Here is a 13,545-nt window from a genome sequence, read left to right as displayed (position 1 = left end):
CCCTAGACAGCAGAAAAAACATGCAGAAAAAACAAAGCATTACAACAACATGCGACCAATATAACTAAAATGAAAATGTTTTAAAACAGTCCTAGCATCCTTACTTCAGTGAAGTTCAACCAGGACTGTTTAAAAAAATTAATTTTAGTTTTATTGGTCGTATGTTGTTGTAAGTTTTTCTTCTTTTATATTTTCATGTTTTGCTGAGGACAGCTCTTGGACATAGGTCGAAATATTCATTCAAGTTAGATTTCCACTTTCTTACGAAAACTTTCTTCTTGTTTTTGATGTTTGTGATGGAAAGGCAGTGTGGTTATCGTCGTTATTTTTTTTTTTCATGCATACTTAGGCAGCCCAGAAGAGTATTGTGCTGTTTTCTATACTGTAAATATTTTTTGAATAAGTGAATAACAGTGTCTTTGGTTAAAATCCACTTCATTCGGTGTTTGCTCCTGTTTTGTAGCAGTGATTGTATATTTTAAAAACTTGATGTGTCGAAATTATTGCTTCTATTTACAGAGACAAGACCCGGCGCAGACTTGACAATAATAATAATGACAATTAATATATATATGTATATATCTATATATATAAAAATAAGTTGTCTGTGTGTGGATCTGTGGATCTGTGGATCAGGTGACGTCACCTGAAAAAACTGGATCAGGTGACGTCAAAACTGAAAAAACTAAAAAAAGGCAAAAACTACAAAAAAACTAAAAACTAATAAAAAAATAAAAAAGCTAAAAAACTAAAAAAACTAAAAAAAGGCAAAAACTACAAAAAAAAACTAAAAACTAATAAAAAAGCTAAAAAAATAAAAAAACTAAAAAAAGGCAAAAACTACAAAAAAAACTAAAAACTAATAAAAAAAATAAAAAAGCTAAAAAACTAAAAAAACTAAAAAAAGGTAAAAAACTAAAAAAACTAAAAACTAAAAAAAACTAAAAAAAAGGAAAAAACTGAAAAATAAGCTAAAATAAAGGTAAAAACCAATAAAAAACTAAAAAAAAAACTGAAAAAACTAAAAAAAGACAAAAACTACAAAAAAAAACTAAAAACTAATAAAAAAAGTAAAAAAGCTAAAAAACTAAAAAAACTAAAAAAAGGTAAAAAACTAAAAAAAATAAAAAATAAAAAAAAACTAAAAAAAAGGAAAAAACTGAAAAATAAGCTAAAATAAAGGTAAAAACCAATAAAAAAACTAAAAAGAATAAAAAGGAAAAAGCTAAAAAAAAATTTCATCTAAAAAACTAAAAAAAACTAAAAAAGGTAAAAACTAAAAGAACTAAAAAAGAAAAAAAATAAATGACGACACTCAAAGAGAAAGCGACCAGGACAAAAGGAATGTTCGATTAGCAATCAACAAAGCACCGGGACACAGGGAGTATAAATGACGACCAGGACATAAGTAAAAAAAAAACTAACAAAACTAAAAAGAAGGTAAAAACTACAAAAAAACTAAAAAGAAAAAAACTAAAAAAAGGCAAAAACTACAAAAAAAACTAAAAACTAATAAAAAAGCTAAAAAACTAAAAAAACTAAAAAAAGGCAAAAACTACAAAAAAAAACTAAAAACTAATAAAAAAAATAAAAAAGCTAAAAAACTAAAAAAACTAAAAAAACTAAAAAAAGGTAAAAAACTAAAAAAACTAAAAACTAAAAAAAAGGAAAAAACTGAAAAATAAGCTAAAATAAAGGTAAAAACCAATAAAAAACTAAAAAAAAACTGAAAAAACTAAAAAAAGGCAAAAACTACAAAAAAAACTAAAAACTAATAAAAAAAGTAAAAAAGCTAAAAAACAAAAAAAAAATAAAAAAAATAAAAAAAGGTAAAAAACTAAAAAAAAATAAAAAATAAAAAAAAACTAAAAAAAGGAAAAAACTGAAAAATAAGCTAAAATAAAGGTAAAAACCAATAAAAAACTAAAAAGAAAAAAAAGGAAAAAACTAAAAAAAATTTTCATCTAAAAAACTAAAAAAAAACTAAAAAAGGTAAAAACTAAAAGAACTAAAAAAGAAAAAAATAAATGACGACACTCAAAGAGAAAGCGACCAGGACAAAAGGAATGTTCGATTAGCAATCAACAAAGCACCGGGACACAGGGAGTATAAATGACGACCAGGACATAAGTAAAAAAAAAAACTAACAAAACTATAAAGAAGGTAAAAACTACAAAAAAACTAAAAAGAAAAAAAAACTAAAAACTAATAAAAAAACTAAAAAATCTAAAAATCTAAATAAACTAAAAAAGAAAAAAAAAGGAAAAAAATAAAGGAGAAAAACAAAACTAAAAAACGAATGTATATACAGACCGGGACACCGGGATACAAATGACGACCGGGACACAGGGAATATAAATGACGACCGGGACACAGGGACACAACTACAACGGGGACACCGGGGGAAACAGGGGGATATAAATGACGACCGGGACACCGGGACAGGGAATGGTCGATTAGCAATCACCATCAACAAAGCTCAAGGGCAATCATTAGAATCATGAGGTATAGATCTGAATACAGATTGTTTTCCCATGGACCATTATATGTTGCTTGTTCAAGAGTCGGTAAACCTGACAATCTATTTATATGCAAAGACAATGGGACAGCAAAGAATGTTGTATATTCGCAAGTTTTACGTAGTTAAAACCATATATATATATATATATATATATATATATATATATATATATATATATATATATATATATATATATATATATATATATATATATATATATATATTATGAGTTCAGGGTGCTAAAATAGGCTTGAAAATTAATGTTAAGAAGACTAAGTCACTAAGGTTAGGAATAAGTGAAGATGAACAGGTGACCTTAGGTAACGAAAAGATTGATCAGGTTGGGAGCTTCAGTTACCTTGGTAGTATTATTAGTAAAGATGGTGGGAGCAGTGAAGATGTTAAAAGTAGAATAGCTAAAGCTCCGGGTGTTTTTTCACAGTTAAAAAAAGTTTGGAAGAATAGAAAGATAAGCCTACAAACCAAGATTAGAATATTGGAAGCTACAGTGATGACAGTGGTCAAATATGGCTCTGAAGCATGGACACTCCGAAAAGCAGATGAAAATTTACTAGATGTTTTCCAGAGAAATTGCCTACGGATTGTTCTGGGTACCCGGCTGACTGACCGTATTTCAAACAGTAGGTTGTACGAAAAGTGTGGTTCAATCCCGCTTTCTGGGGCTATAATGAAAGAAAGGTTGAGATGGCTAGGCCACGTTCTACGGATGAAGGATGACAGATTACCGAAGATTGTCCTTTTTGGCCAACCGTCTGGGGCTACACGGAAAGCAGGTCGTCCTTGTCTGGGTTGGGAGGATGTCATAAATAAGGATTTAAAGGAAATGGGAACTTCCTGGGAGGGTGTAAAGAGGGAGGCTTTAAATAGATTAGGTTGGAGGAGGAGCGTGCGTAGCTGTGTTGGCCTCAGGCGGTTTGGTGCTGCAGTGAGTTATTAGTAGTAGTAGTATATATATATCTATCTATATTCACAGGTGGGACATAGGGACACAACTACAATGGCGCGTAACTATTATGGCGCGTAACGACTTACGCGCGCGGGGGGGCTTGGGGGGGCGCGAAGCGCCCCCACCAACTAGGTGTTGGGGTGGCGCGAAGCGCCACCCCAACAGCTAGTATATATATATATATATATATATATATATATATATATATATATATATATATATATATATATATATATATATAGATAAGTTCTAAGTTTGTGTGTTTGTCCATGCTTTGTGTTTGTCCGCATATGTGTGTTTGTTTGTCCGCATATGACGTTATTATAAGTATATAAGGCTTTGCATATGACGTCAAAGGCTTTGTATATGACGTCATTATAATCCTACAATGGTAGAAGAAACAGCCGAGGAAGCTGCTCAAAGATTTAATTCAAAGAGAAATTTTAGTATAAATCCTACAATGGCAGAAGAAACAGCCGAGGTAGCGGCTCAAAAAATTAATGCCAAATGGCTCGTGGCTAAAAGAGAAAATAAGAAAAGAAAGCGTGCCGAGGAATCACAAGAACAACGTGAAAACAGGCTCGCGGCTCAAAGAGATAATACCAAAGAAAGCGTACCGAGAAATCACAAGAACAACGTGAAAACAGGCTTGAGGCTCAAAGAGAAATTACAAAAAAAATCATGCCGAGGAATCACAAGAACAACGTGAAAAAAGGCTTGCGGCTCAAAAAGATAATGCCGAAAGAAAGCGTTCCAAGCAATCACAAGAACAACGTGAAAACAGGCTTGCTGCTCAAAGGGATAATGCCAAAAGAAAGCGTGCCGAGGAATCACAAGAGCAACGTCAAAATTATCGCCTGGCCAGTCGATGATTATAGCTTGAGTAGATGTGTTCAAATCGGGACTATGTCTAAAATTTGTTCCTATTGCAAGGCCTTGGAATTTAATGGTGAAACAACGGGAATATGTTGCGCCTCAGGAAAAGTTAAACTTCCTCAGCTGGCTGCACCACCAGAGCCATTGAAGACTTTATGACGTTACAGACCGGGACACTGGAACACAAGGAATATAAATAACGACCGGGACACTGAAAAAGAAATTACGGACAGGGATACCGGGACACAAATGACTACCGGGACACAGGGACTATAAATGACGACCAGGACACAGGGACACAACTACAACGGGGACGCCGGAAGGACACAGGGGGGATATATAAATGCCGACGGGGACACAGGGAATACTCGATTAGCAATCACCATCAACAAAGCTCAAGGGCAATCATTAAAAAAATTGCGGAATAGATCTGAATACGGGTTGTTTTCCCATGGACAATTATATGTTGCATTTCAAGATTCGGTAAACCTGACAATCTATTTATATGCACAGACAATGTGACAGCGAAGAATGCTGTATATTCGCAAGTTTTACGTAGTTAAAAACATATATATATATATATATATATATATATATATATATATATATATATATATATATATATATATCACAGGTGGGACACAGGGACACAACTACAATGGCGCATAACTAATATGGCGCGTAACGACTTACGCGCGTGGGGGGGCATGAGGGGCACAAAGCGCCCCCATCAACTAGGTGTTGGTGTGGCGCGAAACGTCACACCAATAGCTAGTAATCTATATATATAAAAATAAGTTGTCTGTGGGTCTGTCGAGTGACGTCATGTCATCATGTCGTCGTGAAGTTAGTTGTCGTCATGTTTGTTATGACGATGACGTCATTAATGGTATTTAAGAAAGTCGTTGAAAGACAAATTTTTAATTGTAAGAAGATCGTGGACGGAAAAATGTTTAATTGTAAAATGACTGAAGAACCTACAATGGCAACAGCCGAGGAAGCTGCTCAAAGAGTCTATGCCAAAAAACTTGCGGCTTATAAAGAAAGTAAGGAAAGAAAGCGTGCCGAGGAATCACAAGAACAGCAAGAAAACAGGCTTGTGGCTGATAGAGAAAGTAAGAACAGAAAGCGTGCCGAGGAATCACAATATATATATATATATATATATATATATATATATATATATATATATATATATATATATATATATATATATATATATATATATATATATATATATATATAAATATATCATGAAAAGAGAAATCACCAATGCAACAGCACAAACACATAAAAAAAAGACAGAAGTAGAAAAGGAAGACTGTTTTCCTAAATTAGTGATTAATATAGACCAGCACTTGAATGAGGCCTTAACCCTACTCATCCATACAATCACATATATATATATATATATATATATATATATATATATATATATATATATATATATATATATATATATATATATATATATATATATATGTTATATGTATATATATATATATATATATATATATGTATATATATATATATATATATATATATATATATATATATATATATATATATATATATATATATATATATATATATATATATATATATATATATAATATAAACTTGTCATTTGCCAGACTATCTCTACGGACTATTGAGAAACATAGAAAAACTGCGATTTTTTTCAAATTCTGCATCGCATTTGATGCTCAATATCAATCTGGTATGATACAAACCATCCATAAACACAATAGACCAAGCCCTTGAAACCAGTCCAAGTTCATAATGTCTGGACTTGGTCTGGAGTCGATCATAAGTACGCCAGAGAGTTTAACATATTTTTTAATGTTATCCTTTTTATGAGATTAAAGAACATCCTTGCAACAGCATAAAGCTATCAAATATAAAATTATATAATAGGTACATATAGTTATATATACTAAATATATACTATATATATATCTATCTATCTATATAAAAATAAGTTGTTTGTGTGTCTGTCGAGTGACGTCATGTCAAGATGTCGTCATGAAGTTAGTTGTCGTCATGTTTGTTATGACGATGACGTCATTAAAGGTATTTAAGAAAATCCTTCAAAGACAAATTTTTAATTGTAAGAAGATCGTGGACGGAAAAATGTTTAATTGTAAAATGACTGAAGAACCTACAATGGCAACAACAAATGACGACCGGGACACAAATGACAACCGGGACATCTATCTATATAAAAATAAATTGTTTGTGTGACTGTCGAGTGACGTCATGTCATCATGTCGTCATGAAGTTAGTTGTCGTCATGTTTGTTATGACGATGACGTCATTAAAGGTATTTAAGAAAATCCTTCAAAGACAAATTTTTAATTGTAAGAAGATCGTGGACGGAAAAATGTTTAATTGTAAAATGACTTAAGAACTTACAATGGCAACAGCAAATGACGACCGGGACACAAATGACGACCGGGACACAGGGAATATAAATGACGACCGCGACACTCAAAGAGAAATTACAGACTGGGACACCGGGACACAAATGACGACCGGGACACAGGGAATATAAATGACGACCGGGACACAGGGAATGTTCGATTAGCAATCACCATCAACAAAGCTCAAGGGCAATCATTAGAATAATGAGGTATAGATCTGAATACAGATTGTTTTTCCCATGGACAATTATATGTTGCATGTTCAAGAGTCGGTAAACCTGACAATCTATTTATATGCACAGACAATGGGACAGCCAAGAATGTTGTATATTCGCAAGTTTTAGGTAGTTAAAAACATATATATATATATATATATATATATATATATATATATATATATATATATATATATATATATATATATGTGTGAATATATATATATGAATATATATATATATATATATATATATATATATATATATATATATATATATATATATATATATATATATATATATATATATATATATATATATATATATATATATATATATATATATATATATATATATATATATATATATATATATATATATATATATATATATCACAGGTGGTACACAGAGACTAATGAGGTATAGATCTGAATACATATTGTTTTTCCCATGGACAATTATATGTTGCATGTTCAAGAGTCGGTAAACCTGACAATCTATTTTTATGCACAGACGATGGGACAGCGAATAATGTTGTATATTCGCAAGTTTTACGTAGTTTAAAACACACACACACACACACACACACATATATATATATATATATATATATATATATATATATATATATATATATATATATATATATATATATATCACAGGTTGGACACAGGGACACAACTACAATGGCGCGTAACTAATATGGCGCGTAGCGACTTACGCGCGCGGGGGGGCTTCGGGGGTGCGAAGCGCCCCCACCAACTAGGTGTTGGGGTGGCGCGAAGTACCACCCCAACAGCTAGTAGAATATAATAACAATAACATTGTAGTTATAAAAATACGTAATTTAACAAAAATTGTAATAAAAGATAAAAATAATGTTTATAATAGTAAGATCTGCTAATAATTTATTGTTCAGCCACTATAAAAAATTGTTAAAAAGCAGATTAAAAAAAAGAAAAAACACAAAAAAGAACAACTGAAAAATTTTGACAAAAGGGATAGCCTAGAACTGAATTTTGACTGATAATAATATTTCTAATGTTATAGAAATATATTATCTGTAATACTAATGTTTTGATAATCAACATATAAAATATACTGAAAGCAATTACAAAATAATAGTAATGTTGACAATACTAAGACCTGACAATAATATTAATTTATATTTTACCCACTATACAAAACTCTAGGAAAGCAGAGTAACTATTAAATAGAAAAAAATGGTAAAGCTGTAAAACTGATGGCAAAAAGAATGACTAACGGAAAAAGAAATAACAACAGCGAACCAACCATTTAAAAAAAAAAAATTTCTCAAGAAAAGAATCAATTTTATTCTAATTAAGATCCTTTTTATGTAGGACCTCCGGACGCTCCAAAAAATTGTACCTTAACCAACGATAAAAGCAGTTCAATGGAAATTGAGTGTCAGGAATCATTTAACGGTGGTCTTGAGCAGCATTTTGTTCTGGAAATTTTCGAGTCACATTCAAAACGGTAAGATTACTTCATTTTGAGAATATCACAATTCTATACTCTTAATATACTTTCTCTCAGACAGAAGCATCAATTCATGATATTTTAGGGGGAGGGTGGCAAAATGTATATGTGAAAATCTTTAGGGAATAGTTATGTAGTTTTTCTGATTTTTTCAGCGAAAACAGAAAAAAGAATTGTTCAAGTATTTTCAACGAAAATACCAAAAAACGGAATTTTTAATTGGGGGGACAAAAACTGAGGGGACATCAATAGCTCCTCCTTACTCTCCTTCCTCACAATTGTTGCTCCTTTTTAGTTTTGCATTCGGGAAAGCCTAAAATTTGATCATTATTCATTAAAACACCACTAAAATTCATCTATTTTTAGCCTAAAAATATAACTGATAGATATATCAAAAGCAATTAAATTGTTTATTGTCAAAACCATGAAAATTCTCCTGAAAAACAATTTTTGGAAACACTACTGCTCAAAACCTTTGCAAGGCAGGTAGATTCTTGAAATATATTTGAGACCTCGAATGATAATATATTCAGCCAATATGTAGCCTATATATACATTTTTTATCTATATATATATATCTATATATATAAAAATAAGTTGTCTGTCCGTTACGCCAGATTATATCTTCTAATATATATAAAAGAAAACAAACAAGAATGTAAAAACTGGAAATTGCATAAATATTTCAAAATATTTTGACAATAGATTAAAGTAATTCGAAAAAAGAAAAATGGTAAAAAACTAAAAAAAAACTAAAAAGAAAAAACTAAAAAAGAAAAAACTAAAAAAAAAATAAAAATTAAAAAAATTAAAAAAAGAAAAACGTAAAAAGAAAAAAACGTAAAAAAATAAAAAAGATAAAAAACTAAAAAAAAAACTAAAAAAGCTAAAAAACTAAAAAAAAACTAAAAAAACTGGGAATTGCACAAATATTTCAATATATTTTGACAATAGATTAAAGTAATTCGAAAACCTTAAAACAGATACCCCATATTTGAGGTTTAATATAAATTGTTGGAGCTTTAGCATGCTTGACACGTAAAGATTTTTCCAAGTGTCAATGTTAGAATGAACATTGACAAATTGAAGAAAACAAATCAATAAAAAGAAGAAACTAAAAAAAAGAAAAAACTAAAAAAGAAAAAAAACTAAAGAAGAAACTGTATCTATATATTTATAAACCTATATATATAAAAATAAGTTGTCTGTCTTTTATGTCTGTTACACTATGTCTGTTACGCCAGATTATATCTTATCTATAAATAAAAATAAGTTGTATGTATTTTTGTATTGAGGATTTGCATATGACGTCTGAAAAATAAAGAAGAAAAAGAAAACTGAAAAAAGAAAAATGGTAAAAAACTAAAAAAAAAACCAAAAAGAAAAAACTAAAAAAAAACTAAAAAATAAAAAAAAAGAAAAAAAGAGAAAACTTGAAAAGAAAAAATGTAAAAAAAATAAAAAAATAAAAAGGTAAAAAACTAAAAAGAAAAAAAACTAAAAAAAGCTAAACAACTAAAAAAGAAAAAACTAAAAAAAACTGGGAATTGCACAAATATTTCAATATATTTTGACAAAGATTCAGGTAATTCGAAAACCTTAAAACAGATTTTGAGGTTTAAAATTTTGAGGTTTATTATAAATTGTTGGAGCTTTAGCTTGCTTGGCACGTAAAGATTTTTCCAAGTGTCAATGTTAGAATGAACATTGACAAATTGAAGAAAACAAATCAATAAAAAGAAGAAACTTAAAAAAGAAAAAAAATAAGAAAAGAAAAAACTAAAAAAGAAAAAAAACTGAAATGAAACTGTACCTATATATCTATATAAATGACGACCGGGACACTCAAAGAGAAATTACAGACTGGGATACCGGGGCACAAATGACGACCGGGACAGGGAATATAAATGACGACCTGGACACAGGAACACAACTACAACGGGGACGCCGGGGGCACAGGGGGATATATAAATGACAAAGGGGACACAGGGAATGTTTGATTAGCAATCACCATCAACAAAGCTCAAGGGCAATCGTAAGAAAAATGCGGTATAGATATGAATAAGGATTGTTTTCCCATGGACAATTATTATGTTGCATGTTCAAGAGTTGGTAAACCTGACAATCTATTTATATGGACAGACAATAGGACAGCAAAGAATATTGTATATTCGCAAGTTTTACGTAGTTAAATATATATATATATATATATATATATATATATATATATATATATATATATATATATATATATATATATATATATATATATATATATATTATATATCTATATATATAAAAATAAGTTGTCTGTCTGTGGATCTGTGGATCAGGTGACGTCATGTTTCTGTGTCGGCTGACGTCATGAAATTAGTTGTCGTCATTTTTGCTTTGACGGTGACGTCATTAACGGTATTTAAGACATTTGTTCACGGAAAAATGTTTAATTGTAAAATGACTGAAGAACCTATTGGGTTTGGGATTTTGACTTGGATAAGGTCATCAATGCCTACCAGATTTAAGTTAAAAAAACAAAGGTTCGTCGATATGTACTTCATAGTGACGCTGAAAAATAAAGAAGAAAAAGAAAACTGAAAAAAGAAAAAAGGTAAAAAACTAAAAAAAAAAACTCAAAAGAAAAAACACTCAAAGAGAAATTACAGACCGGGACACAAATGACGACCGAGACAGAGGGAATATAAGTGACGACCGGGAACCTCAAAGAGAAATTACACACTGGGACACCCAGACACAAATCACGACCGGGACACAGGGAATATAAATGACGACCGGGACACAGGGACACAACTACAACGGGGACGCCGGGGGCACAGGCAGGATATATAAATGACGACCGGGACACAGGGATTGTTCGAATAGAAGTTACAGACCGGGACACCGGGACACAAATGACGACCGGGACACAGGGAATATAAATGACGACCGGGACACTCAAAGAGAAATTACAAACTGGGACACCGGGACACAAATGATGCTCTTCCTACTATAAATTTTATTAGTATGTGGATTATATCAATGAGAATCTGCTTTATATAACACCAAAAAAACATAGAATAGAAAAAAGGTGGCTGAATAGCAGAAAAATGCTATTCAAATATAGCTTTTTAATATAGAAAAAAAACAATTAGGAAGTTGTCATCACCCACAATTCTCAGGTTTTTGGGATTTTTTTTTCTGTTTTGGCAAAACTTGGGGGATTAAAAAAAAAAAAATCCTAACTGCCTAATGTTTTCGGTGCATTTTCTTTATGGTGAACAGAAAAAAGAAATCAGAGTTTGTCGATCACCAAAAGTTTTGTGTTATGAATCTTTTACGAGTTTTGGTGCTTAACTTTAGAAAGAGAGAGAAAGAGAAGGATAGATAGAGGGAGGGAGAGAGAAAAGGGGAGGGGGAGAGTAAAAGAGAAGTTTTTGGAGCATGAGGGTTACTTTGGCCCAGGAGCTTACTTGTGTGACTGTCTAGCTGTTTGGGAGGAAACAAGTTTTCTGGCCATTTCAGGGACCGATAATGACTTGAGTATGAAAGATTTTTGGGGACCATCAGGGAACATAGTTTATCAAAACGGTGTATCAGCAATATTTCAGGAACGGCTTGGAGTAGCAAGTTGACACTTCCGGGACATGCTGAGGGAGATGTTGAACTAAAAGGCCTTTTTTGTAAAATACTACTACTAATGTTACTATAGCTACTTTTACTAATACTGCTATTACTAAGGCAAAGCTTATAAGGGTGAAACTTTTGTGAAGGGTAAAGGAATATATATATATATATATATATATATATATATATATATATATATATATATATATATATATATATATATATATGTATATATATATATATATATATATATATATATATATATATATATATATATATATATATATATATATATATATATATATATATATATATATATATATATATATATATATATATATATATATATATATATATATTGTCACATCAGTAAATTTTAGCAAAAGGAAATGATACTAACATCATTTGGATTCATTAGTTTCAGATGTATCCATTCACTGATCCAGAATAACTTTAAACTTTTCTCTTAGAGAAAAATCTATTTTCCAATTTTTTCATGTTTCCAGAACCTTATCAACATACTTATAAATCTAAATCAAATTCAAGGCGAATTAAAAAGAAGGAATTCAATGGATGGATATACCTGAATCTCAACAATGGAATGACTGAAGAATTAGTTTCACTTTGAAACATTAAATTCTAGTCCCGCAGATAAATAACATACCAAAATCTTGCAGAGATAATATGCAGCTATAATTAAACTACAATTTTTTACCTTTTTTTAGATCACTTGCAAATTTATCGTCAACTGTTCCAAGATTTGAACTTGTTATGGCTGGCCTTCTCCCTACAAGCACATCCTCCTATGATGAGGGGTTTGTCAGCGAATCTCGGATTACCCCTTCAACTGCAGTTATTCCGTATGGGTCAACAGTCCTTAAAATCACAGCTGTAAATGCTCAGGGTCAAAGTGATCCTGTTTACTTAGAAGCTGTCAGTCTAAATGGAATGCCTGTGGAGATGCACACCTCCGGTAATTTTTGTTCACTGCCGTTTTCTTAAATTTTGTTAATTGATTATAAAAGATTTGTTAGTTACCTGAGAAAATGGAGAAAGAAATACAGAGATTTTACTGGTAAAAGAACATCTTGGCTTGGCAAATCATCTGACCCTTCACATGTTTCTTCCACTTATTTTTCCAGGTACCCATTTGGAGCTTACAGAGTGAAAGGGCCTGCCCCGTTCGAAACCAAATATTCAGCAACCCCAAGGCTTGTGTCCCTACCCTTACGGATACAGGATTGCAAGTCAAGCACACTAACCACTCGGCTTTAAAAAGGCGCAGTTAATTATCTCTCCTGAAGTCTTTTCTTCAATTCCAGATTAATAAAAAACAATTTTTTTCAACCTTAAAGTAAGGAGCAAAATTAAAACTTAAAATGAACAGAAATTGTTACGTATCTTGTTGCTCTAATTGACCTG

At 30.8% G+C, this 13,545-nt stretch overlaps 1 protein-coding gene across 1 annotated transcript in view; it reads left to right on the top strand.

Annotated features, from left to right (window-relative positions):
• LOC136026967 (uncharacterized) overlaps positions 1-13,545 on the top strand; it is a 93,777-nt gene that overhangs the window by 60,053 nt on the left and 20,179 nt on the right. The window contains exons 6-7 of the mRNA XM_065703836.1: positions 8,364-8,499; positions 12,849-13,096. Of these exons, the coding sequence (XP_065559908.1) occupies positions 8,364-8,499; positions 12,849-13,096 (384 nt within the window). The remainder of the gene's footprint in view (positions 1-8,363; positions 8,500-12,848; positions 13,097-13,545) is intronic.

The sequence above is a fragment of the Artemia franciscana genome, chromosome 5, assembly GCF_032884065.1.
Source record: "Artemia franciscana chromosome 5, ASM3288406v1, whole genome shotgun sequence".
NCBI lineage: Eukaryota > Metazoa > Arthropoda > Branchiopoda > Anostraca > Artemiidae > Artemia > Artemia franciscana.
This window is presented reverse-complemented; position numbering and strand designations above follow the sequence as displayed.